The sequence below is a fragment of the Desarmillaria tabescens genome (assembly GCF_030435595.1).
Source record: "Desarmillaria tabescens strain CCBAS 213 chromosome Unknown EV420scaffold_6, whole genome shotgun sequence".
Taxonomy (NCBI): Eukaryota; Fungi; Basidiomycota; class Agaricomycetes; order Agaricales; family Physalacriaceae; genus Desarmillaria; species Desarmillaria tabescens.
Genome location: NW_026848305.1, coordinates 165,432 through 190,916, shown reverse-complemented (window position 1 = coordinate 190,916; position 25,485 = coordinate 165,432). Strand labels below are relative to the sequence as shown.

At 48.3% G+C, this 25,485-nt stretch overlaps 8 protein-coding genes across 8 annotated transcripts; 4 read left to right on the top strand and 4 right to left on the bottom strand.

Moving 5' to 3' along the window:
* Positions 1 to 98: 98 nt before the first annotated feature.
* Positions 99 to 2,632, top strand: EV420DRAFT_1515605 (uncharacterized protein). The gene is made up of 9 exons (XM_060471900.1): positions 99 to 304; positions 367 to 469; positions 519 to 715; positions 766 to 850; positions 903 to 1,486; positions 1,534 to 1,649; positions 1,704 to 1,816; positions 1,867 to 2,223; positions 2,274 to 2,632. The coding sequence occupies exons 1-9, from the start codon at positions 142 to 144 to the stop codon at positions 2,488 to 2,490; spliced, it is 1,935 nt and encodes a 644-aa protein (XP_060335377.1). The 5' UTR covers positions 99 to 141; the 3' UTR covers positions 2,491 to 2,632.
* An 887-nt stretch (positions 2,633 to 3,519) lies between these two features.
* EV420DRAFT_1627331 (glycoside hydrolase family 27 protein) lies at positions 3,520 to 6,455 on the top strand. Its single transcript, XM_060476036.1, has 23 exons — positions 3,520 to 3,771; positions 3,828 to 3,987; positions 4,095 to 4,111; positions 4,162 to 4,224; positions 4,284 to 4,364; positions 4,416 to 4,474; positions 4,527 to 4,539; positions 4,589 to 4,650; positions 4,708 to 4,752; positions 4,809 to 4,825; positions 4,878 to 4,916; positions 4,967 to 5,055; positions 5,104 to 5,148; positions 5,199 to 5,214; positions 5,275 to 5,311; positions 5,364 to 5,418; positions 5,468 to 5,475; positions 5,524 to 5,602; positions 5,654 to 5,662; positions 5,714 to 5,827; positions 5,881 to 5,958; positions 6,015 to 6,101; positions 6,154 to 6,455. The coding sequence occupies exons 2-23, from the start codon at positions 3,876 to 3,878 to the stop codon at positions 6,349 to 6,351; spliced, it is 1,323 nt and encodes a 440-aa protein (XP_060335376.1). The 5' UTR covers positions 3,520 to 3,771; positions 3,828 to 3,875; the 3' UTR covers positions 6,352 to 6,455.
* EV420DRAFT_1302506 (1-Cys peroxiredoxin isozyme) lies at positions 6,456 to 7,406 on the bottom strand. The gene is made up of 6 exons (XM_060468416.1): positions 7,240 to 7,406; positions 7,173 to 7,188; positions 7,049 to 7,119; positions 6,848 to 6,994; positions 6,657 to 6,794; positions 6,456 to 6,609 (listed from the first exon to the last, which is right to left on the bottom strand). The coding sequence occupies exons 1-6, from the start codon at positions 7,321 to 7,323 to the stop codon at positions 6,550 to 6,552; spliced, it is 516 nt and encodes a 171-aa protein (XP_060335375.1). The 5' UTR covers positions 7,324 to 7,406; the 3' UTR covers positions 6,456 to 6,549.
* Positions 7,407 to 10,361: 2,955 nt separating this feature from the next.
* Positions 10,362 to 11,149, bottom strand: EV420DRAFT_1034635 (uncharacterized protein). The gene is made up of 3 exons (XM_060465421.1): positions 11,066 to 11,149; positions 10,855 to 11,014; positions 10,362 to 10,806 (listed from the first exon to the last, which is right to left on the bottom strand). Exons 2-3 carry the CDS (start codon positions 10,899 to 10,901, stop codon positions 10,452 to 10,454), a joined length of 402 nt encoding a protein of 133 aa, XP_060335374.1. The 5' UTR covers positions 10,902 to 11,014; positions 11,066 to 11,149; the 3' UTR covers positions 10,362 to 10,451.
* On the bottom strand, positions 11,074 to 14,413 carry EV420DRAFT_1034622 (uncharacterized protein). Its single transcript, XM_060465420.1, has 8 exons — positions 13,979 to 14,413; positions 13,758 to 13,928; positions 12,832 to 13,706; positions 11,973 to 12,783; positions 11,715 to 11,923; positions 11,491 to 11,657; positions 11,329 to 11,434; positions 11,074 to 11,273 (listed from the first exon to the last, which is right to left on the bottom strand). The coding sequence occupies exons 1-8, from the start codon at positions 14,373 to 14,375 to the stop codon at positions 11,196 to 11,198; spliced, it is 2,814 nt and encodes a 937-aa protein (XP_060335373.1). The 5' UTR covers positions 14,376 to 14,413; the 3' UTR covers positions 11,074 to 11,195.
* Positions 14,414 to 14,572: 159 nt separating this feature from the next.
* EV420DRAFT_1515569 (uncharacterized protein) lies at positions 14,573 to 16,028 on the top strand. Its single transcript, XM_060471899.1, has 5 exons — positions 14,573 to 14,887; positions 14,938 to 15,113; positions 15,168 to 15,460; positions 15,694 to 15,754; positions 15,807 to 16,028. Exons 1-5 carry the CDS (start codon positions 14,701 to 14,703, stop codon positions 15,891 to 15,893), a joined length of 804 nt encoding a protein of 267 aa, XP_060335372.1. The 5' UTR covers positions 14,573 to 14,700; the 3' UTR covers positions 15,894 to 16,028.
* A 2,151-nt stretch (positions 16,029 to 18,179) lies between these two features.
* On the top strand, positions 18,180 to 20,380 carry EV420DRAFT_1034207 (Intradiol ring-cleavage dioxygenase). Its single transcript, XM_060465419.1, has 6 exons — positions 18,180 to 18,661; positions 18,717 to 19,063; positions 19,116 to 19,188; positions 19,241 to 19,342; positions 19,397 to 19,589; positions 19,645 to 20,380. The coding sequence occupies exons 1-6, from the start codon at positions 18,418 to 18,420 to the stop codon at positions 20,123 to 20,125; spliced, it is 1,440 nt and encodes a 479-aa protein (XP_060335371.1). The 5' UTR covers positions 18,180 to 18,417; the 3' UTR covers positions 20,126 to 20,380.
* A 452-nt stretch (positions 20,381 to 20,832) lies between these two features.
* On the bottom strand, positions 20,833 to 25,449 carry EV420DRAFT_1515561 (ubiquitin conjugation factor E4). The gene is made up of 24 exons (XM_060471898.1): positions 25,336 to 25,449; positions 24,986 to 25,282; positions 24,846 to 24,927; positions 24,724 to 24,796; positions 24,559 to 24,676; positions 24,387 to 24,505; positions 23,914 to 24,334; positions 23,763 to 23,864; positions 23,596 to 23,712; positions 23,442 to 23,540; positions 23,273 to 23,396; positions 23,062 to 23,222; positions 22,968 to 23,012; positions 22,762 to 22,919; positions 22,616 to 22,708; positions 22,447 to 22,564; positions 22,277 to 22,397; positions 22,176 to 22,224; positions 21,991 to 22,065; positions 21,785 to 21,937; positions 21,632 to 21,728; positions 21,291 to 21,585; positions 21,090 to 21,239; positions 20,833 to 21,037 (listed from the first exon to the last, which is right to left on the bottom strand). Exons 1-24 carry the CDS (start codon positions 25,378 to 25,380, stop codon positions 20,934 to 20,936), a joined length of 3,216 nt encoding a protein of 1,071 aa, XP_060335370.1. The 5' UTR covers positions 25,381 to 25,449; the 3' UTR covers positions 20,833 to 20,933.
* Positions 25,450 to 25,485: the final 36 nt, after the last annotated feature.

Sequence of the window (25,485 nt, the reverse complement as noted above, 5' to 3'; positions counted from 1 at the left end):
TTTTGCTCAGGTCGCGCTTTGATATGTTAGTCAATTTCAAAAATTACATCATCATCATATCTTGATCTCGTGTTTGCTCAAGACGGCTGGGCCAAATAAACCACTTCAACCAGCTCGACGCGCTGAAAACTTTCCTTCATCATGTCAGAGCCTGTACTAGGAAAGCGCACGAGGAACGGTACGGATAATGGCGCTGAAGAAGATCTCGTAGATCCTGTTCAGCAGCAGGATGACGATGACGACGATGTAGGACCAATGCCAGTACCAGCAGACGCAGAGGGTAGCGTGAAAAAGAAGCGTAAAGGTGAGCGTCTCGTCTTGTATCCCCATTTTTGAGCCTCAACAAACATAGAATTTTTCTCGCAGTACTTCCCCATGAACGACTGTATTTGGAACATCTTCCCGACGCGGAGCAATACTACAAAAGCTTCATGCATCGGGACGTGATAAACTTTTGCGTCGTCACCAAGTACGATCTAATATTTTCTCTATGGACTCATCTGTTGACATGCGCTCAGGACCGAATTTCTCATCACAACCTCGGTTGACGGCCACCTCAAACTTTGGAAGAAGCAGGACAACGGCATCGAGTTTGTGAAGCTCTACCGTGCCCATCTGACCCCCGTCAAAGCGGTATCCGCAAGTGCGGATGGACAGCTCTTCGTAACGGTGTCCGATGATGGCACTGCTAAAGTGTTTGACGTTGTGAACTTTGGTATGTTCGCTGTGGCTCGGTCTTCAGTGCGTAATTGATGAACTCTACAGACATGATTAATATCATCACCTTGGGTTTTACCCCACACTCATGTTGCTGGGTACATCGACGTGGACAGGCTGGATTGCTAGCAGTGTAAAGTAGTTCTTTGCAGCCGCTTTTGTGTGTCACACTGACCTCTTCCTAGATCTGATTCGGCATCAGGGACAATCAAACTCTACGAAGGTCGAGGAGACGGCACTCCACTCGAAACCATTGAAACTCTGCACCGATTCCCTGTCCACGTCATGACGTACAGTGACCGTTATGACTGCGTGATATCCGCTGACGAGGGAGGTTTTGTGGAGTATTGGCAGCCCTCCGAGCCTTTCTCGCTGCCCAAAAACGTGTCAGGGCTCTGGTCTTTTAAAAGCGAGACCGATTTGTACGACTTCAAAAAGTCAAAGTCCACCCCAACATGCATAACTCTCTCGCCTGACTCCTCTTCCTTCGTCACATTCTCATTGCCAGATCGACAAATCCGTGTGTTTACTTTCCTAACTGGGAAGCTTCATCGCAAATACGACGAATCACTAGCAGCAGTTCAAGAGATGCAGCAGGCTGGTACTGCTGTGTACAAGGTAGATGACATGGAGTTTGGACGACGGTTGGCCATAGAACGAGAGCTTGAGTTACCTGGTCCTGACGGCCTGATTCCCGGGCGCTGGAGCAACGCGATCTGGGATGAAAGTGGCGCATTTATCATCTATCCTTCATTGTTAGGAATAAAAGGTATGCTGCTTTTGATCAAATCTGATACCTTGCTCAACTCTTCATAGTCGTCAACACTGTCATCAATCGTGTAGTTCGCCTTCTCGGAAAGGATGAATCCAACCGATTTTTGAATGTGAGCGTGTATCAAGGAGCTCCAGCGAAGCGGAATGTCACGACTATGGTAGCGTCTTCTTCACTTCCTTATCCTATGTTGTCGACCTGAACCTGTTTCTAGGCAATGGCTGCTTCAGCGAATCCAATCTTGGCTGATAAAGCCCAACGAGATCCTTCTTTCTTCTGTACAGCGTACAAGCGGCCCAGGTTCTATATCTTCACTCGCTCGGAGCCGTACGTGGGATGATTAATAACCCGTTATCTCGGTACTAACTGCCTTTTAGGGACAACAAAGAGGGCGAGCGAGATGTATTCAATGAAAGACCCACCCGTGAAGAACAGAATATCGCTTCTGCTGTGCCCGTCGCGTTGAATGGACCATCACCCCTAGCAAACTCAGCCACCATCCACACGACAGTGGGTGACATTCATATGCGGCTGTTCCCAGCGCAAGCGCCGAAGGCTGTCGAGAATTTTGTCGGTCATGCACGCAGCGGATACTTCGAGGGTATCATATTCCATCGGGTCATTCCCAAGTTCATGATCCAGACTGGAGATCCGCTTGGAGATGGTACTGGAGGCATGTCGATTTGGGGCCGAGAGTTCGAAGATGAGTTCTCTGACGACCTCAAGCATGACAGGTAGGTTACTGCTTTCCTCGTCGATTTCATGTCCTGATGTACATGGATAGGCCATATACCGTTAGCATGGCGAATGCTGGTCCAAATACCAATGGATCCCAGTTCTTTATCACCACTACGGCCACGCCGTGGTTGGATAAGAAGCATACAATCTTTGGGCGCGTCATTTCAGGTCTGGAGGTTGTACATGCTATTGAGAATGTCAAGGCGAACAAGGCAGACAAGCCGTTCGAGGACATCAAAATTGTTAACGTTGATGTAGAATAATATATATCGGTGTCTTTATGTGCTATTACATATACTTACATACGTGGCAATGAAGAAGTACTGACCGGCACAGTTCCAACGGACTCACCACAATACTCTGGTTAGTAAAAAAAAATACAGCGAATCTCCGATCATGAGATCTATAAAAAAAAAAAGTACTTTAGCGAGCCGTTCTGTCCGCAGACATAGAAGAAAGATCAGAAAAAAAAACGTCTCGACATGGTTGTTAAGACAGGGATAACTGAATAGTAAAGGTCTCATCCCGTGCAACCAACATTGACACCAACTGACCTTGATGCACGTAATACCTGGTTTACGTCGGTGCTTATAGAAAATTAATCGTTCGATGAAAGGAAGTCCTGAGAGAGAGGGAAGAGTGAGTATGAGTCATAGATGGGACAGAAGAGGTAAGTGAAAAGAGGGGTTCAGGTTATTATAAGAACGTCAAAATAAATGGTTAGCAACCAGGTATTCCGATTTTTCAGTGTGATATAAATATAGTTATTCATCATGAGGTAACAGAAAGCGTAGACTTACCTGACGGTTGGCACGTATGAAGGACAGCAACGAGAGGATGTTGAGGTTGAGGAAGTAGATGGTCGACAATTTTCGCGGAGAGAAAAAAAGCTTTTGTCCATCCAGCCGTGGGAATTTAATCACGTGATAAACGGTCCGACTTCCGACAACAGCCGACAACTGGCAGTCCCTGAAGCCTGAAGGCCTGCTCCCTGGTTTGCGTACGATGGTGAGTTGGCCGCCACATTCAACAATTCGCACCGCGATAATTGCACCCTTCTGGTTACATTAAAATGAAGGAACAAACAGATCTTCTGCGGCACTCTCTGGGAACTGGACCTAGGCTCAATATTATTATTACTATACGCTACTGTCTTCGATGCTGTACTGTCTCAGACCTGATGACTTCGTACAGCTGAATGAAGACAACGTTTCACCTTTAGGCTGCTTCGACTTGAGGGTTTCGGCCAAGTTTGCGGCCATCGTCTATTTGTAAGCCAAGTGAATTTCACTGTCTCCATTCCAGGACAGCAACGACGGTTGGAGCGCTCTCTCCACCTCTTCCCATAACTTTATCCTGCTGCCCAATTAGTTTCTCCGGGGCAATCCTCCCGCTGTCAACATACATCATCATCATTGCCACCTCAGCATCACTTGCCATACGCTCTTCGTTCCCGTGCCGTATAGAAGTCGGCCCACTGACACTCCTTGTGACTTTACCCTCATTTTCCCGCCTCTTCCACAGTGTGTCCCAGATTAACATTTGTATGTAATTTATCCTTCACGTGGACGGCGCTTCCGGCTCAGAAGTAGTACTAAAGGTGCATAACTGCAGCATTAGCCCAACAGCTTGCAAGCACACGTCCATCATGTCGATTTCGTGGTTGGGTTTGCCAGCGATTCTAGCGTTCGTGTCCAGTGTTCCGTCGTCCGTAGCTTTGGACAACAGCGTGGGACGCCTTCCATGTATGTGTTGCCATACTGCTGAACATATGCAATGCTGAGCAGAAACTGTGAATAGTCATGGGTTGGAACAGTACGTATCCCCAGCTGCCCATTCTCTCCTTTATTTAATTATGCCTTTACAGCCTGGAATGCGTATTTTGTGCGTGTTATTGCTAGCTTTAAGGACGTGTCATCATAACGCTGTTCCAGTGTAACATCAACGAAACTCTTGTTTTAGAGTCAGCACAACATTTGGTGTCTCTGGGCCTCGCCGTGAGTGGTTCAAACCACAGTCAGCAGCCATCAGAAACTGATCCAACGTTCTCGAACAGGATCTAGGTTACGAGTACGTGAACATAGATGATTGCTATTCCGAGAGGAATCGAAGCTCGAGTGGAGACATTCTTGCTAGTATGTCCTTCAGTGCGTTTTGACCTATCTTCGTGAAGTTCATTTTCCTAGGCGCGGAACGTTTCCCTTCAGGAATGAGAAATCTCACAGATCAAATCCACGCGCTTGGGCTGTATGTTACGTTACCTATGCACAATTCAACGTTCTCATTTTATTCCGCACAGTAAAACTGGGATCGTAGGGCTGACACTACGGCTTTGTTTCTTCTCGACTGATGTTTATACAGTATAGCGACTCTGGATGGTTTACTTGCCAATTATACCCGGGATCATACCAGAACGAAGATAGGTTAGCCGTGTTTTATTTGTTTTTAGGGTATCATTTAATGATCGGTGTTCATAACAGAGATGCAAGGCTCTTTCGGCAGGAATGGGGCTTTGATCTTCTGAAGTCAGTGAAAACAAACTGTATTTGTCGTTCTCAGCCACTTAATTTATATTCATCAGATTTGATAACTGTGCCGGTAGCCTCGACGTCATCTCCTAGTCTCGTACGATGCTCAACCTTATTCTCAGTACCTTTTGACGACATAATCAGGGAAGGCATGGTTGGCAGTAAGTACTCTAGACTCGACAGACCCCATTTTCCTTACTATGTCGCACAGAATTTTCGCGGATGGCAAACGCAATTTCCAATCTTGCGGCTGAGACAGGCGAACTACCGATGTTGTTCTCCATATGCGAATGGGGTCGAGTACGGCTTTAGATATGTTTGGTCTCCGTCGTTTAACATTAGATGCAGCTTCAACCGCAGTTGTGGGCAAGACGATACGGACAATCATGGAGGGTAAGTTTGCATACTTCCTCGCGCAGTCACGTATCTCACGGGAACCGAAGATGACAGACGATATTGGTTCGCCTTTTTATTTTATAAGATAAGTTGAAGTCAAAACAAAATTCAATATTGATCCAGGCGCGAATTGGGCTTCCATTGCTAGCATCATCAATTCGTACGTAGGAACAAAGCACATTTACAGGTATCACAGTGACATATCCTTTCAGGATCTCCCTCCATTCCTGGGCGTCCGACTTCTATGGCCACAACGACTTGGATATGGTGAGTGAAACGGATCTCTATTATCCACATAGTTAATGCGATTTTCTAGCTTCAAATGTAAGGAGGCAGCACTCTATTGTGTGATTCGTCTTTAATATATCATAGTGGCAACGGCGATCTCAACTATGAAGAATCCAAAGCACATTTTACTGCTTGGAGTTTTGTCAAGTCGCCGCTCCTCATCGTGAGTCCCAGTGTCAAGATTTATTCTAGCATATCTAACTTCTCTATGTAGGGGACTGATGTGAGTCTGCTCTGGAGGCAATAACGCAATGACTAACTCGTTTCTCTACAGCTTTCTTCAATTTCTGAGCAAACTCTGAGCATCCTCAAGAATACTGAAATCATCGCTATCAACCAAGACCCCGTCGTCGGCACTGGGGTGGTACCATTCAGATGGGGAATCAACGTGAGCTCAAGTGTTTTCCACCGGAGGATGATGATCCGATTTCACGCTGACAGGCTGACTATACTTTCGATCCTGCGCACCCACCTGTGTTTTGGAGCGGAGAAAGCCAGAATGGAACAGTGTTCATGCTGGTAATGTGACACCGGCTGCAGATGGTGGGATGAACTTACGATGGTTCCTAATTCAGATCAATTCTTTGGATGAACCTGCGGACCTCTTCTTCAACTTGACGGAGTCCCCTTGGATTCGTGCTGGTAGACAGTATTCCGTTAGGGTAAGCATACCTATCGCCTTTTATTCTAGGACAAATCCTGACCTTGGTGCAGGATTTATGGACGCACACTGACAATGGGACCGCCGTCCGTAACTTCACTGCTAAAGCTGTTCCACCCCACGGAGTCGTAGCTCTTCTATTGAAGGATGCAGGTGATGAGCCGAAAGGACTGCTACCGAAGTGCGCGTTCTACGAGTGGTGGTCGGATACGTGGTGCATCGACAAGAATGGTACAAGAGTGCCGTCTTGACGAGGAGCTGATGGTAGCAGATTTGAGCTAGGCGTGTTGGATCGTTCAATCATCTACTGGTCTTTGTTACTTGAAGATTTAACCGACACTATCATTGACAAGGAAAGCTGAATAAAGAGTTTTTTTGGGTTATGGCTTCTAACAAAACACAAGTGCGTTCTAAAAATTGTTTAATGGTACATGTTTAGTGGAACTCCTTTACAACTGGGCGAGGACGGCCTCAGCACCAGAGACGGTGACGTCGGTGCCGGGTTCAAGCTGCACAGCGGTTTAGCGATGAAGTGACAGGAAATTTGAATATGTACCTCAACATATTTGACAACAAGGTCGTCAAGGATCAGAGCATAGCGGCCGGTACGGGTACCGAAACCGATAGAAGACAAATCCACGGAAAGACCCAAGGAGGCAGACCACTTGGCATCTCCATCGGAAAGCAGAAGGATCTGAAAATCGTCGATCAGAAACATCGTGGTGTTCGTGATGGCAGCGGGCATACTTTGTCCCCAACACCCTCGAACCTTCCCCATCCACTCAAAACAAAGGCGTCGTTGGCAGCGACGACGGCAATGACATCGACACCTTTGGCCTTGAATTCATCATACTTCTCGAGGTAGGGAGGAAGGTGGTTAACGTGGCAGGTAGGCTGTGGAGGACGTATCAGACGCGTCACAGCAGGAATTCTCTTGCGCTTGCTCACCGTGAAGGCTCCCGGGACAGAGAAGATCACAACTTTCTTACCCTTCCATTGGGAGGTGTTGAGTTTGATCGCTAATCGCCGTCGTCAATGACCATGGAATTCAATCTGGCGATGTAGCACTCACGAATACCACAGGCAAGCTAGTCATCGATGTCAGTATCGAAGTTGTAATAATCGGAGTTGGAACATACCTTGCTCTCGAGCTCGGGGGTGTATGGGATGTAGTTGAAGGTGGCCTCAGGGATGGTATCACCGACTTTGATTGTGGGGGCCATTGCTAAGTTATGAGGAGGTTGGATAGTTGGATGGAGAGGGATTGAAAGTTGTGGATGTGAATGATGGTTTGAAGGCGTCAAGCGTACTATTTAAACGGATTTCCATGGCCCGGATCGGTCTCCGATTCGATATTGAATATGGCGGCTAGCTTTGGATTTTACCTGGATTGGTATCCGCTGCAGCACGCAAGGGATCCATCAGACCGGCCATCATTCTATGATCGGATGGTCTTGTGTACAGTGTGAATTTCTGATTTTGCTGGTAAGCTTGGCCTAACTTTGGCCTCACGGCTTTGTCAAGGATCACGCTTTTCAGGGCGTTTCCATACACTGGAATGATGCGAACACGTTTCTCTTAGTAAAAAGTCAGATGATTGTAGATCATGCCCTTAACTTTCATCAGCCTGAGTAAGAACTCAATTTCCGAACCCGCTGACGGGCGACAGATACATGATGGTGAAGATGGGGAACAGTGATGGCGTCGTATTGCGAAATAAAGATACAATTGCTATACAGAGATTACCGAATGAGATACAACAAAACAAGATGGACAACAGAATCATGAGGGAGGTGGTGGACGTTTGATGGTGACCGGTTTGGCCGTTGCAGGACCGGCACCCTGGCCATCGCTTGTTTTCAAACGCTTGGCAAGTGAGTCGTCGGATGTGCTCGCTGTCTCCTCCCTCTGTCTCTTCGCAGCAGCACCAAGGACACTGAGAGAAGGCCCTTGTGCGGCAGCTACAGCAGGCATCAGTCGCCCTCGCGCAGCAAGGCCACCGCGTCCACGTTCTGTTCCACGAGCTGGAGCTCCAGCTCGTCCCCGATGGGGCGGTCCTGAAAGTGCCTTATTCGGTAAAGACTTTGTTTGAGATGCGGATGCCGTAGAGGTTGCTGCAGGGCCTGTCGGTGGCGTCGGCTTTGCTGTGGTAGACGTGGAAGGTTGAGAAGATGACGCGGTTGGAGCTGCGGCCGGTGCGGCGCTAGGCGTAGGGCGTGTTAAAGACAAAAACTCCTGTTCTGGAATGAAACCTTGCTGATGCCACTGGCGGACCTGGGCCTCGAATGCCTTGATCTGAGTTTCGACGTCCTTCAGTTTACTCTGATTGCGAATAAGCTGACCGTCCTTCAGCGCCAATTTCTTCGAAATCTCCATCCGGCCCCTCTCTACTGCCGCGTCGAGTTGACCTTGAGAAGGAGCAGCTTCCGTCTTCGCAGCTTCAACCGCAGCTTTCAGATCTTCTTGATATTTAGCTGCTAGCCTGGTCTCAAGTGCTTTTAACTCGTCAGCATGCTTCTTCGCGTAATCGGCAGGTGGCGAAGTAGTTGTGTTTTGCAACTCTGCCTTCTGCTTCTCCAAAGCGGCGGCAATGGCGGCTTCTTGTTCAGACTTGGCCTTGGCCTTATCTTCTTGCCACCCTTTGTGAATAGTGGCGAGCCGATTCTTCATTTGGTCCTAAAAGTATGTTAGTGAGTTTATAAGAGCAGGGCGGTATGGGACAAACCAAGGCAAGCTTTGTGGGGCCAAGTTGTCCATTCGCAGCCTCAGAACTGTCTTCTGCAGCCTAAACACACATCAGTGACATCGATTGGTGATGAAGTTATGACCTACTTTGGCCTTTGCAAGGGCATCCTCTCGTGCTTTAACCAATTCCGCCTTCTCAGAATCCCAGGCCCGTTTGGCTTCCTCGATGCCACCGTCCGTGGGAGGTTCAGAGGTAGCACCCGCAGTCGCTTTCTCCGTCAAGAGTCTATCGCGCTCTGCCTTGAGCTCTTCGTTTTCCTTCTTCAAGTTCAGAAGTGCGTCACGCTCGGAGATCAGTTGTTCTTTCTCTTTGTTCAGTTGCGTCTACACAAAAGCAAGTAAGTCACGTTGAAGACATGAGGAATAGGTGATCGACATACGATTGTGGCAGTCTCTTCCAACAGCTGTTGTGCAGCATTCGAAGTTGACTGAGCAGTACTGGCCTTATCAGACAGGAGTGAAGCTTTCTCCACCTCGAGAGCTTCGACCTTGGAAGTCAGAGTGTTCTTCTCCTCTATCCATTGTGCTTTTTCATTTCTGAGACGGTCCATGTTACCCTTGAACCTCCTGAAGTTGGTTTCCAGCTTCTGGCCACGTTCCTCCAAATTGGCTTTCTCCGTCTTGAGCGCGGCAATCTCCTCCTTCAGCTTGGCATTCTCATCTTGGAGAGTTTGCATTTCAACGGGATCGATGCGATCATACTGCAAAAGGTGGTTAGGTTTTGGATGTCATCAGGCACAAGAATATAAGTACCTTGCTTAGAAGCTGAGTGTTCCGTTCCTGCCATCGTTTATTTTCCTCTTCAAGACGCTGGACGTGGACTTTGCCGGCCTCAAGTTCAGCTTGCGCGACCCGAGCTTGTTCTTTAGCAGGTTCTAACTGCGAAGATAGTTCCTTGAGCTGGATATCCAATTGCTTGACGCGTTTGGCATGGCGTTCACTCTCTGCACGAAGAGTGGAGTTGCTTTCCCGAAGGAGATTGAGCTGGTTGATCCGTTCGATAAGTTCAGCGTGTTGGGACGCAGATGCTGCGGTCTGCACGGCTCGTTCGCGTTCCTGGTGCAACCGTAAGGCGGAAGCGCAGAGAGAGAGATAGGGGGCAGCCTACCTCCGAAAGTGTGGCCCGCGTCTCGTTCAAAGTCTCCGTCAAATGCTCAACCTGCTTCGACAACCGCAGATTCTCCTGCTTGCAAAGGTCGAGCTGGAGCTCAGAAATGTTCTTGTCCTTGCGCAAGTAGCCAACGAGTGATCGGAGCTCCGACAGCTTAGCATCATCTCCAATGGCACCTTCACCTTCACCAGCAGGAGCATCGGAAGAGGTCGCTGCTTGCTTGATACGTGCCGCTTGGCTGCTAACGTCTTCCAAGTGTCCATGCAAAAGCTTGTTTTGCTCAGCGAGAGCTTGATGGCTATCAGAAGGGTTATATTTCAGGCATAAAATTGACAGTGTTCAAAACTTACCGGCGTCTTACTTCTGCAACCTCGGCATCCAAAGTTTCCTTCTGCTTGTTCCAGCTCCTCTCTGAGGCAGCCAGCTTAGCGGTCGCTGTGTCAGCTGCAACCTGGCTGTCACGAACCGCCGCTTGGGAGGTGGCTAGTTGTGCGTTCAGAGCTTCGATAGCCTTCCTAGATTCGGCATGTGCAACCAACTCATTTGAATAGCGCTCCTCAGCAGCCTTTGAGGGAAGTAAGTACGAGAGAATATTATTGGAACCAGTAAGTATACCTTAGCACGCTCCTCTTGTAAACGAACTTCCTGCTCACGACTTGTACGGTCGCTCTCGGAGTGTTTCTCGGAAGTGCTCAAATCGATTATAGTCTCTTCCAGAGTTTTCTTGTCGTTCGTCCAAGCAGTTCGTTCAATTTCGAATGTCTTTTGAAGTTCGTTCAGTTGGGCGGCAGCCTGTATGGCGCCTTTGCTGAGCTGCCTCCAACTTCTCTTGGAAGGCCTTGTTCTCTGACTAAGACACGTCAAACTACAGATCAGAGCAACCAGATAGAACACATACCTCGAGTCTCGTGAACTGAGCTTCCGTTGTAGTCCTGTACTGTTCATGAGTAGACTGCAAGCTCTCGAGTGCGGCTTCAGCAGCCTGACTAATTGATTCGAATTGTTGGCGCTGTTCTCTGGCTGCTTGAAGATCCACCTTGGCAATCTTCAACTCGGCCCTGTAGTACAATGAATACCATCCAGACTGTAGGTCCAAGAATATTACGCACCTAAGTTCCGCGACTTCCGCCTCAAGCTGCTGCTCCTTGCTCATATCCTGACTGCTACGAGGAGCACCAAGAGTACCCGAGCGTCGCTCATATACCGCAAGTTTTTCCTCGCTGCCCTGAACTTGTCTAGTTAAGTCTTCAATACGATCCTCGAGGTGCTTCTTGCTAGTTTCAGCACCGACGAGAGCTTCCCGTGTCTTGGAGAGCTCTTCGGCCTATAGAGTATAAGAGCGAGTCAGTGAACATTAGGAATTCGTGCTTACATTCTTGTCAAGTCTGGATTGAAGATCCTTGAGTTCGATATCCTTTTGCAGTGTGATGTTTCGGACATTATCCCGTTCTTCGGTCAACTGGGTGCGCGAATCTTGTCTAGATAGCATTGAAACATTAGCGACTCAAACCGCGTAGATGGAGAGTAGGCATACACTTGTGCTTCTAAGAGTTGCAGTTGGCTTTCCAAACGACGACGGTCGTTCTCGCCGGATCGTTCAAGATCGTTGTGCATCCTCTGGACACTGCCCATCAAGTCGTTGAGGTGAGAGCGCTCCAAAGTCAAGGCTTTGTTCTCCTCGACGAGCCGGCGTTGTACATCCTACATTGAGATTAAACACACTTCATTCAAAAAAAAATAGATAAATAGAGAACGAACATCCCAAATCTTCTTCTCAGCACGTAGGTTTGCAGATTCATTGCGAAGCTGTTCGATTCGGCTGTTAGCCAGCCGAAGGTCTTCCGTCACACGACCGCATTCGATGTCGACTCGAGTCCATTGATCAAACAGCTGCTGATTCCGCTTGCCTAGGTCATCGAGTTCTCGAGCATGCAAGTTATATTGATCTTGATTGATCTGGTTTCGCTCTAGGGTGTTGTCAGACTTCGGAGAATATAAAGTTAGAAAGCACCGTACCATTATAGTACTCGCTTCGTGCTTTCTCTTTGGCAAGTTCTGCATGCAATTTTCCGACCTCCTTCTGAGCAAGGGCGAGCTCTTCCCGCAGCTTGCCAGAGTCAATGCCCATCTCTGTGCGATACACCTCGAATTGACTCTGAATTTCTGCCAATTCTCGCGCGACATCGGAGGGAGGAGACACAACACCAGCGTTGCCATTCATCCGTCCATTGGCCCCGGCGCCTTTGTCAGAACGAGCAAGGAGCGCCGCGAGCGTGTCCCGTTCCTTGACATATGTTTGCAAACGTTTTTCGCTGCTCCTCTTCTCATTCTCCAACTTCTCTTCCAGGTGTTTAATGATAGCATGAGCTTCCTGAACGGCTTCGTTTTGTTCTTGCTCCATCTGTGCCCTATACTCCTTCTCCTCGTCTTCAAGCTTCTTCGCCAACTCTCTGGTGATAGCAAGGAGCTTCTGGTTCTGCTCCTGAAGTCCATTGATAGACCGGAACAAAACCAGATTGTTGGTGATCAAGACGTCAACATCTGATTCCTGCTGTGCAAGGGAAATTTCTTCTTCAGAAGGGAGAGTAGGGTCGTCTCGGCGTCCAATTTCACGAAGTAAATTTTGAACCTGTCGGCCAAGATCATCACACTGCTTTTCAAGAAGTGCATTTTCGCGTTGACTCTTGCTCAGTTTCTGCGCGTTTTCTTGTGCAAGGATGACCTGGGTGTCACGGTCGGAGAGTGCTTGGGCAAGCTGAGATGCAAGCTGAGCCGCTTCGGTCTGCAGGCGTTCGTATTCTATGCGCTGTTGGGAAAGAATGGGGGCCTAACGACACGGTTAGACTCTGAGTATATATCCTTTGAGTTAACGCACCCTCTCTTCGATCTGTGCGAGTACTTCGGTCAACGTACGATCCATGTGATCATACTCCGCTGACTTCTTTGCATAATCCTCCTGAAGACGGACATAATCAGCGTAAACTTCAGTGAAGGTCTTGCCGGTCTTTTGCGCTTTGCTCGCCATGGCCACGGTGGGACTTAGACCCATCATTCCATCTAGACTTTCATCAAGAATTCCTCTGACTGGAGTCCCGGGAGTGCGGCCTAGAACCGGCAAGTCCCCTCTGCCCATCCTCTCAATAACAGTCTCCAGCCGCTCAACTTTCCTCTCTGCATCCTCTCTGCCCTTCCTTTCCCTCTCTACCTCGACCCGCAGTGCGCTCTCTCGTCTGTCAGCCTTCTCTCCGACAGCATCCCATTCCTTTTCTATCGATGCCACGAAGTCTTTAGCTTCTTTCTCTCTTTCTTCCAACATGGCGACCAAGCGTCTCAATGAGTTCATCTCTTGGGTAAACGTGGCCTCCTGCTCAGCTAGTTGTCCGTTAAGATCTTGTACCTTGGTCAGGGCCTGGGTGAGCTGATGCGTCTGAGACGTGTGGGAAGATTGGAGCGCCTTGAGAGAAGACTGTGTCGACTCATTGGTCTGAGAGACCGCGTCAAGGTTTGCCTGAAGAGTAACCACCTCAGCTTGCTTGGCGCGTCGATACTTAGTAATTTCTTCGGACTTGGAAGTGAGTTCGGAGTTAATCCGTTCGACTTCTGACTGAGATAGTTCAAGTTGCTGGGAAAGAGAGTCAAGTTTGAACTTCGTGGACGTCTCTGTAGACCGCAGCTCCCGGACTTGGTTCTCCAACGTCTGGTGCTCCTGGCGAGCATCCTTAAGATGCTTTCGTAGCGTTTGAATCTCCTCTGTACAAGTAGGTCAAGTAACTGAAAAGAAACGTGTAATATTGGGCTAACCTTCACGTTGAGTTTCATCTTGTTTCAATCGACTGACTACAGCCATGACGTCGCGTTTTTCACGTTCGCTATCTTCCAAACGTCGACGCACATCATCGAGTTCAGTGGAAGACGTAGACTGGGTTGTGGAAAGCTGCAATAGCTCGGCTTTCAACTCGGCCTGAGAAGAAACTGCAATGACGCTCAGCCACGAGATCAGCCCGAAATTCCCAATCACTCACTAAGCTGGTCTCTTTCTTGCTTCAGTTCCTTCACTTCTGTCTGTGTAGTCTCCAATTGAGATTCCAAGTCCCTAGAAAGTGATTCCCTGTCTTGCAGCGCCTGATCAAGTTCGACGTCTGTCTTCTCCGCTTTAGCGCGTAATTCATCGACCGTTCGGTGGGTGGCATCCAAATCTGCTGCTTGAGACAAGGCAAGACGATACAAGGCAATGATAATATCTGGCGAAGGATATGCAAGAGTAGCATTGGGAATTAATGTTGAAAGAGCGTCAACGTCGAGGTCATCAGGAATGGTAACGCTCAGGCTCGTGTCGTCCACCGGTAGAGGGGAGCTAGGCGCAGCGTCTTCAGACGCACTAGCCAGTGCCTTGGTTTTTCTCCGAGTTTTCATGGACATGACGCCTCGTGAAGTCGCCGCTTAACGACAATCCTCACTGAAAGGACTTGAAAGAGCTTGACAAGAAGTCATTCGTCCCAATTGAGATTGTGTATTATGTCAGCAAGTTTAAATATGGACAACTTTCAGAGCCAATGAAAATTTGGTCCGATTCACGTTCCAATTATGGATAGCTCTCCCCTAGAATCTTCGAGGTTCTTGGCTGTGCTTACTGACCTCCGACCAGGAGCGTCGTTGGAACGCGTAAGCTCTCCTTCTTCCTTTATAAATAACAGCCACCACTACAGCATCTCTATTCTTTACTGCCACTATCCACTATCTTCTCATGGCTGAAGACGCACAATTGCTTGCTATTGGAAAGCAGTGTTCTCATTCTTCTTGCTTCCTTGTCGACTTCCTGCCCTTCAAATGCCAGCATTGCGAACTGCCATACTGCCAGGAGCATTTCCTCGCGAAGGCTCACCACTGTCTCAAATATGACGAGACTAAACACAACCGCGTGGCTCCAAATTGTACCATCCAGTCACCAGACATCTTCCCTTTTGCTCACAACATGTTGTAGGTCCTCTTTGCAACGAGCCTGTAGCGATACCCCCAGGGCAGGATCCCAATGTCAAGATGGAGTCCCATCTTACTACAGAATGCAGTGCCACGACAGGAAGAGCCAAGACGAAGTCCTTACCTGTCTGCCAAAGAGTCAAGTGTGGCAAAACATTGTACTCACCTATTCGCTGCGACGTGCGTCTTTGTTCTTTTCTTTAGTATTTTTATGAGATCAATAGTCTGATCCAGAAATGTCGTAAACAATTTTGCCCGTCTCATCGCTTCCCAAGTGACCACAGTTGTTCTCCAACACCAGTGACTGGCGCAAGTCGGCTTCTCAACCTGAATACCAATTCTATAACTGTTAACGCCAAATCGCTTAATGCAAAGGCATCTGCTGTCGGTGCGGCTACTGTAGATGCAGTAAAGAAGAGCATACCATCATCTTCTTCGGAAGCTTCAAGTCAGAGGGGAGCATCATCGGCCTCTACCTCTTCCAAACCTACATCGTCCCTTACGAAAGCATTTTCGAAAACTGACCGGTAAGTGTACATTTGTTCCTGTTGCCAAGTCACTCATGACGCCTTAGTTCATCTCTTTCTGAATCATCAATTATCCTTGTTACATCATCGCCACCTTCACCAACGCCCGCACATGATATTGACAACAAACCTGAACCTGTAATACGGTCCACATCATTCGTTCCACCGCCCGTCTTTGCAACTGCTTAATCTGTATCCACTAATAACTTTTCAATATTTACTGTATCCATAAGACGTGCGAAGGCCGAGAGAGAGAGCCGGAGAAAAGCTCTGCGAGCTCGTGAACAGAAGGGGGTATGGAATTTTTTATTATGTTCTCGCAAATCCTTGTCTGATCACTCCGTAGCTATTGTCGGCGGAGGAGAAGGCTGTGTTAGCGGCGGAGGAGGATCAAGCTGCTCGTGAGAAGAAGGACGATTGCCTCATCATGTAGCTCAAGTAGTACATATCGTAAACTCTGGATCTCTCGAAGCTATTCTACGTGATTCAACTTTTTTTCTCGAGAATTTTGTGTCCTTGCTCGGACGTGAAGGTGATGTCCGGCCCGGGGGCCTAGACTTGCAAAGCGCTTCAACTTCAGTCCCAAAAGACCCGACACTAAATGACTTACACAATGATGAATAGCTCAGTTTGGGACAAAGACCGCACCTGCTGCCAATCACCCAAGTTTCGATCAAATTCCTCTTTTCCGAGTCGACGCGATACTTGCTGCGGCCAGGGACTACTGATGTCCCGCCTCGAACGTAACTTCAAGGTTTATGACCGTGGACATGTCTGGGGTCGGCGTTCGAATTGACATTTGGACGCTACAGTATCACTATCGAAAGCTATCGAGAACCCAAGGATTTGTATTGACACAGCTAGCATCGTTTAATTTGCGGGGTTAAGGCGCACGTTTTTCATTCGTAAACGAGAAAAGAGTGACTTGGACCCACTCACCTAGACCCGGCAGCCTTTCGTCGTCCTCCGCAGCTCGTACACTGACAATTCGTGTCCGATGCGTCGTCGCGTCAAGCTGAAATGGCTGCAAATGTTTCCAGTGTATGCCGACCCTTGACTCGGTTACTGATAATTCTAGCCAAGTTCGTACATTTCAACTGTAATTTTGCCTCCATCTTGTCGATTAGTTCTGTTCTGATATTCCATCCTGGCAGATAGATGTAACTGCCTGTCAAGCAACCCAGGCCCAGCCCCTGAATCTTAGGTGAGCTCGTACCTCAACAACCCTTTTACAACAATTTCACCTGCTAAACATTCTGCAGTGGTTCGTCGTACTGTATGCGCGGGGGGTTACGCGTCGGACCGGAACCAATCATGGATACTTGATTTCTTTTGCTCAAAGAACGCAAGGGGCGGCGGCCTTGACGACACTGCTCACCTGCTGATTGCGTACATCCTTCTCCCTTTCAACATCGTACGCATATCCAGCCACCATTCCTCATACCTCTGCGAGACGCTTTTGACCACTAAAATCTTCACAAGCTTTCGACTAAGTTCCTACGGAGCGTACACCAATAATCGAGGCTGTCTTGCCGTTCAAGGCTCGGCAAGATCAATGATTCCAAATGAAAGACGTTTGAACCCACCATCCTTGTCAGAGCCCTTCCAGTGTTCTACCTCTCAAAGAAATTTCGAACGCAGGGCAAATATCACTCAAAACATGTGGAAAGTAGAACATTTTCAGTACTGAAGTACTGATCTGCCAGCTCTGGGGCCACCCCTACATAAAATACCCCCTTTGAGTTCTGCCCTGCCGTTCGGCAGGGTGGTAGAGTTCTGCCAACAACACTATCAATGTCTCCCTCCGGGTCACCATATCCACCAAGTCCATCTGGCTCCACATTTGCCTTCCACTATTAGCTGCTAGACGCCGTCCCCCTTGGCTTCGAAGCATAATGCGATCATCATTTTTATTGACATGGTTGTTTGTAGAAGCCCGATTGTGCTCCGTGCTGTTCTCTTTGCCCACTTTAAGTATCTCTCGTCGATGACTCGGATTTTCATTATGTGCTTCTTTCCCAGATACAAAGACCTTTCAAAGCTCTAGTAGGATCAATGACTTCATTCCCTGTTCCATAACCAACATCTGTTTGGACTGGCGACTTCTCGGAGGGGGCTGCGTAGTGCATATCGTCAATGTGACACTCTTTACGTGCAGGTGAAAGACATGTTTTGGACCCTCGGCTGCCGGAGTTTCTCTTTGGGCACAGATTACTCGGTTATGTGCCTATGTCAACAGATTGGCTTACGGAAAAAGTCCCTCCAGTTTCCTAATACTCACATCGGCGATGTTGTTTTTGTGCAGCGCAGTCCTTTTACGACGAATACATGCGGTGACGGAGCAAGCTCGGTTTTGTTTCCTCTTGGATGTCCTTTTCTTCGCATCAAGTTCTGTCAACCCGTGGCTCCCAAGTAGGTTTGTAGACGATCCGTTCTCGTCTGCGTCTGTAAGATTGCCACATCGAGTTACATTTCTGTGGACATAACTCAGTCGAGATCGAGATGATTTGCAGTGATCGTAGAGTTGCATCACCGGTTCCTGACGTGCAGTTCCATGTTCGAAAATGCTTTCGAGGTTTTGAGAACCATTGTATGACTTGTTGTAAGTGCTACTTCCTTCTCTTTCGACAACTCGCGTCTCACATTGTTTGACTGCCGCTTTGAAGACGCTTTTTTCCTGAATTTTCTTTCAATTTAATCACCGCTCGCGACTGGTCGGACACATTACCGCATGCCCTTGCTGCGAGCCTCGAGGCGTAATGGAGAAAGGAATGGACCAATGACAGGCGGCGTATTTTTTTCCTACTCGCATCAATGCCAAGGACCATGGAGGATGGCGCCAGACGTCGACAAAGAACTTTCCTAGCTGCGCACACTGGAACGACGAGTATAAAGGCTGGTTGGTCTCTTCCGGGAATTCCATCGCACTTGGATACTTCTCCCTTGATTTGCGGGCTATGGTTAACTTTCCTTCTCTCGTGTCCTTCGTTCTTCTTGCTGCGACTGCCGCTGTTGCGCACCCTGTTGCTGCTCCTTTGAGCAAGGGGGAAGTTGCACGTCGTGGTGAATTCCAACGGGCTGCTCGTCGTTCGTTAGGCAACTGCCAAGACACCCTTCGCCGTCGCGGACACCTCGAGCGATCCACCGCTCGTCGTAGGGCTTTGGCAGATGACCTTCGTCGCAAGCGTGGCCTTCCTACTGGTGAGCATTATTCTCTGTTCATATGCCCTTTAGGAAACCGACCTCTTTTTCGAAGATAATCTTTACAAGCGCCTCTCTTTGGACGATGTTTTGGAGACTAGCCATCTGTCCAACGAGACTGGTTTGACCGTCGACACCAACCCCTTCGAAGGAAACGCGTCATGTGTTCTCAACCCCGAAACCACGGAAGGCCCGTACTACGTTAACGGTGAATACGTTCGCTCGGATATCACTGAGGATCAAGAGGGTGTCTACACCTATGTCGATGTCGAGCTGATCGATGTCTCCACTTGTGAACCCGTTTCCAACGTTTACATCGACTTTTGGCACTGCAACGCCACCGGTGTTTATGCTGGTGTTGTAGCTAGTGGGAACGGCGATTCATCCGACGCGACCAACTTGGTAAGTTGCATGTGCATTTTGACATTTTCCACGTATAACACATTGTCTGCAGAATAAGACCTTCCTTCGCGGTATTCAACCGACCAACGACGAGGGATATGCCCAGTTCGAGACTATTTTCCCTGGTTCGCAATGATATTTCACTTCGCTACATCCTTACCGACATCCCCATTTCAGGTCACTATACGGGCCGCACTACTCACATCCATGTCGTCGCGCATAGCGACGGAACGGTCCTTGACAACAGCACCTTCAAAACCGACACCGTCCGCCACGTCGGTAAGCCTGCGCGTGTTACAGACTGTTTGGCTAGTTATTGATCCATCATATCAGGCCAGCTCTTCTTCGATCAAGATCTGGTCACCGTTGTTGAAGCGACATCTCCATATACGTCTAACACTCAGGTTTTGACCACCAACGATGAAGATCAAATTTTGGCCCAAACTGTTGAAGACGAGACCAACGGCGTTGATCCTGTTCTTGAATACGTCTACCTCGGCGTTGATGTCTCCGATGGCCTCCTTGCGTAAGCTTTCGCAGTTACTCCAGGGGAAAAATATTCATGACTAATATTTTTCTAGCTGGGGATCTGTTGGCATCGACCTGACGGCGAGCTACAGCATTTCGGCCGCATCTACTCTGACGGAGGATGGCGGTGTGGCAAATGAAAATTCATTGGGCGGAGGTGGAGGTATGGGCGGGGCGCCAAATGGAACAGATTTCCCATCCGGAGCTATTCCTTCGGACACTGGAGATCTTCTTGGATCATCGGTCGTATCCTCGTACCCTGCATCATCGTCTTCTGTATCTTCATTCCTCTCATCTTCTCTTGCTACCAGCTGCTCCGTCATCATCTTCATTGGCTCCCGTTGCCCCCGTGTCCTCTTCTTCGGCTCTTCCAGTAGCAGCGCCGTCCTCTACTACACCCCAGGGTGGTGCAACTCCTACTCAAACCAGCGGTGGCTCTCCCAGTCAAGGCGGAAACACCGGAAGCAACCAAGGCGGCAATCACGGCAGCCAGAATGGAGGCAGCCAAAACGGCCAGGGCAGTCAGAGCGGTAGCCACCAAAATGGACAGAGTGGGCAGGGTGGTAATGGCCAACATGGTCAGAGCGGCGGCCACCAGTTGAACGGCCAGGCCGGAGGTGTTCACAATGGACCTCAAGGTGGAAACTCAGGAAGTTCTGGTCATGCCGGCTTTGGTTTTTGGTAAAATGGTAATTTAATGGTGCAGGTCAAGTGCAGGTGCAAATTTTAAATATGCTACGAAATCACCTAAGTACATAATATAATATAAAAGAGTTTGTGTGGCACTCAGCCTTTCTGGAACATCACGGTCAATCAGTATTCGAACCAGGTCGTACATTCGCTTTCATGCAATTCACGAAGAGTTCATTTGTCGTACCGTTGACGGGCATCCCCAAGCGGAACATAATTACTATGATGACGACGATAGCAATACTAGTAATCTACGACGTATCCATTAGTTAGATGCGAATTGCTACATTGCTTGACGTAGCACCTCAGTATAAAGTTTATCTGACAAGTTCCTCACAAGACGATCTTGTCTGAATATTTTACCCGATTTATGAGGTCTTAGCTCTGCTGAACCGCCGTTTGCTCCATAGATCGTGTATCCAGTCACCTACGTGTTCTATGCTGTTACACTCCCGTTTATCTGTGTAGCTCATAGCGTAACGTGCGACCCTTGCTACAATCATGCATCGCTCTCGCGGATCGCCCGCTACCTCTAGGCTCTAAACATTTACGACGGCTTAGGGTCAACTGCTAAATTTGATATTATAGTACAATGTATGCCATACGAGGCTCTCTTCAATGTACACCTATCATACAATGGAGCAGCACGCGATCATTCTACTTGCATGTCATCAGCACCTTCTGGATGCGAACTGATGCCCGTTTTCTTCCTTCTTTCCGCCAAGAAAGCATCTATCCTTGCTTTCAACGCCGTATCTATAGGGAAGTTAGTTACCCGCACAAGGCGCGAATGCACGTAGGGACGAACCAGGTTCAACGTCTTCGATACTAAGTGCTACCCGATTGAAGGGATCTTTGGAATCTGATAGCAGATGGGATTTAATTGTCGATCGGTCGACAATCGTACGGGAAGACGGAAGAATGACAGGATCCCGCATAACAGTATACATTAAGGGATCTAATGGAGACCAGGTTAGTAAAGGTGTATGTTCGAGGTTTATCAGCGTACCAAGGAACTCGTCTGGTACATCACCTAGTTCCTCTTCCGCTTCCATGGTGGCCTTCGCCGCTTCCACCCGTTCAACAAAACTCCTCAATATCTGTATTTCTGCCTCCACTTTCAAACTACGCCGAAGCGCAGTTGCTTGAGCTGATTCAAATAGCTCTTTGCTATAGCTTCGCCCATCATTGGCGACTGCCTTGACGAATTCATCTCGGTCACTGAGATTTATGAACACTTGCAAAATGTCGCTGAGGAGCGCTCTAGGGTTGAACCTATATTTGTCTGGGTTTCGAACCTTCAGCTCGGAACATTTCGGCCCAACCAAAGCGTGAAGGTTATAATCCAACATCGCTGCCTAAACGATCAACAATTTCAGGCATCATAAACGGCGTTTTCGTCTCAGCCGTGAAGACTTTTAGAAGTTCCACGGTTGCCCTGCTTAAGCTGATGTACCCAGGATGCATGGCGCTCCAAAGTGCTCAGAGCACCCTCTCTTTCACGGCGATGCTCTTGCGTCTGCAGTATTCCATGCTGGATCGTCCATCTCGACTTGGATATTGTGAATTTGGGTTAGCTCCGATAACGACTCGTCCATAAGGTATGTAACGTCATTGATCATTAGGTTGACGAAACGGACGAATTTGTCAACGTTCCTGTGAGACAAAAGTGTGAGCTCCAAACTCTAACTGTAAAGCTGTAACCGTACTTTGCTTCCGTATTTAAAGCCTCTCTGTGAACGGGGTTGTTCCAGACCACCTTCAAGATTGAGGCTATATTCCTCCTGAAAAAGATTCATAAGTATGGGATACCTCAGCTCTTACCCATGCCTACCGTGCGTCTGAAATAGTAATTCAGATTGAAGTGACGTCCTTCCATGAACATCGGTAACACTCACTGAATTTATCATAAAACTGTGAACTGGCTCCGGTTTGTTCAACCTCTAGATTAAACGTTGAGTCATCTACCTTCCGCTCAAGAGAGATGATCCAGACCGATGTAGAAATGCATCAAGGACGACATGAGATGCTTCAACGCCAGCGGATGTGTGTTCAAAAGGAATCCAAGAACACCGTCTCGTTCTCGACCAAAGTTCCAGATGCCTATGAAAAGGACCTGACAATCGCTTTTAGTTTCTTGACACGGAAGTCAGTTAAAGTAGTACATCGTTTATTTTGGACTTTAAGAACGGGTTCTTGATGTACCACGTTGAAGAAAGGAAGGTCAGAACAAAGATGAGTAGCTCGGTCTTTCCCGACAAGTCAAACTTGTCAGGAGAGTATCTGAACAATTAATTCAACTCCGTAGCGTGGGGATAGAACGATGATACTTACTGTACAGCGAATAGGAAGTACTCGACAATATCTTCGACGATATACTCCGGAAGCACCCTGAAAGACATGGGAACATCCTTTGGCAGAGGCAATCTGACAAATGACAGCAATGAATACAACAATGCCAGTGAAATACGGCTACTTACTCTATTTGCGGGTTTGGATGTGATCTCTTAGGGTCCGCCTGACGAACCAACCACGTCGACAAAAAGTTGGTGAATCCCAGGGTCCGTATAACAAGTTCTGGATCCAACAGTTGCGCTTGATACGCAAACTCGGACGCCCGGATTTTTGCAATTTCATTCTTTCAAACATCATTGACGTTAAGCGAGCGACAGGAAAACGAGCATACCTTGACTGCATTGATGGCGGCTTCACGCCGGGCCTGTAAGGGACCCTACCAGACCATTGAGCAAGGTCGTTGCATAAAAAGGTCGTAAACTCACCCCCATCCTTGATCCATCACCATTTAGGTAATCCAGATGACGCTGCATATCTTCGATGTTCTTGCCTAGTCCTGTGTACGACTGTATCGTTCGTTGATATCCGTAATGGCTCATTGCGATGGCAAGATAGAAAATGTCAGAAATAAAGTTAGGAGGAGGAGCTGAGGTAACGATCAGAATAAAAACTGCGGCAAGCCCAAAATGTCAATACCATTGGGAACCTTATTCTGCTCGACCCATTCGTTGGCTTCATTGCTGGTAGCTTTGATCCGAGTTTCTTCCTGCAAGTCAATCCGGGTCGAGTGCGCATAGTATAGTGAATCAATACGGTCCATCTGTCCGAGAATAAGATGTGTTTATGATGAAGAAATAGTTCAAACCTTAGTGTAGTTGGCGTCCATGAAAGGTTCGGCGAATCGAAGGAGGATCGTCTGTAAATTTACCATGAAGCTGTCGCTGGCTACAGTGGTAGGATCAACCTAAAGGCGAACGAGACGTGAGACACACGACCTCATTGCAAGGACTTGATCTGACCTGCATTCCAGCCCTCTTCACATTGAGAGCGATAACTCTGGCAAAATAATTCAACACAGCTTCCCTCGACTGCGCGGAGGCTCTGACGAGTGTATTAAATATTTGGAAAAGCGACGACTAAATATAGACGTCAAAACAAGTTTAGACGACACGCAGGCTAGGCCAACCTGAAGGCTCTTCAGTGTCCCTCGCAGACTAGCATAAGATGATTCAATATCGTCCTTCGACCGTTTCTCCGGATCGGAGAAATAACTTTGCGAGATGCCCGGCTGTCTCGACTTGAGCAGATAAAACATATACCCAAGGATATTAACGCACCCATTCTCTCGAGAAAACACCCAACCGGCATAATGGACCCATCAAAGATGTAGTCTCAAACGTGGCAGCAGTCGCTGACGGAGGATTCCACTCTTCCATTCTTGTGATCATGTTCGCGATGGCTTTAACTGACACAAGTGCTTCCAGTCCGCTGACAACACCTCGCCAGCTAGCATCTCCACCACCAAGACCTTCCGGTCGGAACAGCGAAGCGTGAAAAAGAAGCTGCTGGACAACAGGCCCGAGAACGCCATCGATTTCATTGTCTGGCTCGAAACGACGCGCCAAATCCTGTAAGAATTGCTCTATATCCGATGGGCCGAGCGTGTTTGATGACGATACAGGTCCTGAAAGAAGCGGTGCTGACAAAGCCGAGAGGGACAACAGAGGGGAAACCAGTTCTGGTGCACCAAGAGGGCGGCTGTCATTAGACTATCAGAATGTGGAGACAAGAAGATGGATAGACGACATACCCGGATGGCTGAGGAAACATCTCTGGTTCCTGTAATGTCAGACCAGCATAACTGATGATGAGGTCTCGAATTTTCTCCAGTTTGTTCAGAGCATTCTGTGTATCGACAGGTGTGTAACCCTTGTCCATCTCGTAAATTTCGATGCCTCGGAGGTCAAAGACAAACACGTTACCTTCTTGATCAAAGCACTCCGAGAGGCATTAAGTCTTTTCCAACAACCAACTAGATACTCGAATACAGTTTGTTGCGGAGGCAAACTGACAAGCACAGGCATGTATTCCAGGTCATCACTATTGATTGTGAGACAGATGAGAATTAACATGGACGAATCACTTACCTCATTTGCTGGGGGTCCATCTCTAGTCTCGCTATGAGGAGTCTGTCAACCAAGTTTTCATCGAGTTTCTGCGCTATAAAAACAGTCAGGAAGATCTATTTCCCATAATGCGGGCCACATACCATTTATCCCATCTGCCTCTATCTCCTCTGCCAATTGTTTGAGCCATACAATTTCGTAACCACTCTGTTCCGCCACCGATTTCTGTGGGAGATAGTATCGAGGTCGGTATCATAATAGTCAAGACGGAGGAAACACTCACCTCCAACGTGACTTTAAGAATATGTGCAACAGTCTCGTGAGTCCATGCGTCAACGCTGAAGCTTGCGGGGGCTTTTTTCTTGATCGGTACAGGAGAAGGCGCTGCTGGGGGAGGTGTTTGGAAGATTGCTTTCTTCGTTGTTGCTGGGCGTGACGGTGTAGAAGGCTTCGACGGAGAAGCAACTGGCGTTGAACTTGTCGACGCAGCAGCCGATGTAGAAGGAGTAGGCGTAGAGCCCGGTGTACTTGGGGCCGAGCTCGCTGTATTCTGCAACCGTGCCAGCCTCTTCAGGCGAATCTGCAGAGCCATCCTTCAACCCGAGCAAGGACACCATTTAAGAGAAGACATACACGCTCGGCATCATCCTGAGGGGTCGTGAGAGTATTGTCGCTCATTGCTGTCGGCGAGTAAGAAAGAGAAAGAAGGAAGTGGTGGTCAGTGGCTGGGTCAATACGGCCAGTAAACACAGCCATCACTACTTCACTCTTTACCCCACGCCG

What these genes read in the sequence shown, in the direction of transcription:
- EV420DRAFT_1515605 (XM_060471900.1), top strand. Translation starts at nt 142, where the DNA reads ATGTCAGAGCCTGTACTAGGAAAGCGCACGAGGAACGGTACGGATAAT. An exon ending in GTTTGACGTTGTGAACTTTG is followed by an intron (nt 716 to 765) that starts GTATGTTCGCTG and finishes TGAACTCTACAG; the next exon opens with ACATGATTAATATCATCACC. An exon ending in TTCATTGTTAGGAATAAAAG is followed by an intron (nt 1,487 to 1,533) that starts GTATGCTGCTTT and finishes AACTCTTCATAG; the next exon opens with TCGTCAACACTGTCATCAAT.
- EV420DRAFT_1627331 (XM_060476036.1), top strand. Translation starts at nt 3,876, where the DNA reads ATGTCGATTTCGTGGTTGGGTTTGCCAGCGATTCTAGCGTTCGTGTCC. An exon ending in CAGGGAAGGCATGGTTGGCA is followed by an intron (nt 4,917 to 4,966) that starts GTAAGTACTCTA and finishes TATGTCGCACAG; the next exon opens with AATTTTCGCGGATGGCAAAC. An exon ending in ATGGAACAGTGTTCATGCTG is followed by an intron (nt 5,959 to 6,014) that starts GTAATGTGACAC and finishes TTCCTAATTCAG; the next exon opens with ATCAATTCTTTGGATGAACC.
- EV420DRAFT_1302506 (XM_060468416.1), bottom strand. Translation starts at nt 7,323, where the DNA reads ATGGCCCCCACAATCAAAGTCGGTGATACCATCCCTGAGGCCACCTTC. An exon ending in CTGTCCCGGGAGCCTTCACG is followed by an intron (nt 6,995 to 7,048) that starts GTGAGCAAGCGC and finishes CGTCCTCCACAG; the next exon opens with CCTACCTGCCACGTTAACCA. An exon ending in TTGTTGTCAAATATGTTGAG is followed by an intron (nt 6,610 to 6,656) that starts GTACATATTCAA and finishes ACCGCTGTGCAG; the next exon opens with CTTGAACCCGGCACCGACGT.
- EV420DRAFT_1034635 (XM_060465421.1), bottom strand. Translation starts at nt 10,901, where the DNA reads ATGAACAGTACAGGACTACAACGGAAGCTCAGTTCACGAGACTCGAG. An exon ending in CTCAGTTCACGAGACTCGAG is followed by an intron (nt 10,807 to 10,854) that starts GTATGTGTTCTA and finishes GACGTGTCTTAG; the next exon opens with TCAGAGAACAAGGCCTTCCA.
- EV420DRAFT_1034622 (XM_060465420.1), bottom strand. Translation starts at nt 14,375, where the DNA reads ATGTCCATGAAAACTCGGAGAAAAACCAAGGCACTGGCTAGTGCGTCT. An exon ending in CTGAGAAGAAGATTTGGGAT is followed by an intron (nt 11,658 to 11,714) that starts GTTCGTTCTCTA and finishes ATCTCAATGTAG; the next exon opens with GATGTACAACGCCGGCTCGT. An exon ending in CAACTCTTAGAAGCACAAGT is followed by an intron (nt 11,435 to 11,490) that starts GTATGCCTACTC and finishes AATGCTATCTAG; the next exon opens with ACAAGATTCGCGCACCCAGT.
- EV420DRAFT_1515569 (XM_060471899.1), top strand. Translation starts at nt 14,701, where the DNA reads ATGGCTGAAGACGCACAATTGCTTGCTATTGGAAAGCAGTGTTCTCAT. An exon ending in CAACCGCGTGGCTCCAAATT is followed by an intron (nt 14,888 to 14,937) that starts GTACCATCCAGT and finishes AACATGTTGTAG; the next exon opens with GTCCTCTTTGCAACGAGCCT. An exon ending in ACTCACCTATTCGCTGCGAC is followed by an intron (nt 15,114 to 15,167) that starts GTGCGTCTTTGT and finishes AGTCTGATCCAG; the next exon opens with AAATGTCGTAAACAATTTTG.
- EV420DRAFT_1034207 (XM_060465419.1), top strand. Translation starts at nt 18,418, where the DNA reads ATGGTTAACTTTCCTTCTCTCGTGTCCTTCGTTCTTCTTGCTGCGACT. An exon ending in CAAGCGTGGCCTTCCTACTG is followed by an intron (nt 18,662 to 18,716) that starts GTGAGCATTATT and finishes TCTTTTTCGAAG; the next exon opens with ATAATCTTTACAAGCGCCTC. An exon ending in CGACACCGTCCGCCACGTCG is followed by an intron (nt 19,343 to 19,396) that starts GTAAGCCTGCGC and finishes CCATCATATCAG; the next exon opens with GCCAGCTCTTCTTCGATCAA.
- EV420DRAFT_1515561 (XM_060471898.1), bottom strand. Translation starts at nt 25,380, where the DNA reads ATGAGCGACAATACTCTCACGACCCCTCAGGATGATGCCGAGCGT. An exon ending in CTTGATGCATTTCTACATCG is followed by an intron (nt 22,225 to 22,276) that starts GTCTGGATCATC and finishes CGTTTAATCTAG; the next exon opens with AGGTTGAACAAACCGGAGCC. An exon ending in GCAGACGCAAGAGCATCGCC is followed by an intron (nt 21,729 to 21,784) that starts GTGAAAGAGAGG and finishes TGGGTACATCAG; the next exon opens with CTTAAGCAGGGCAACCGTGG.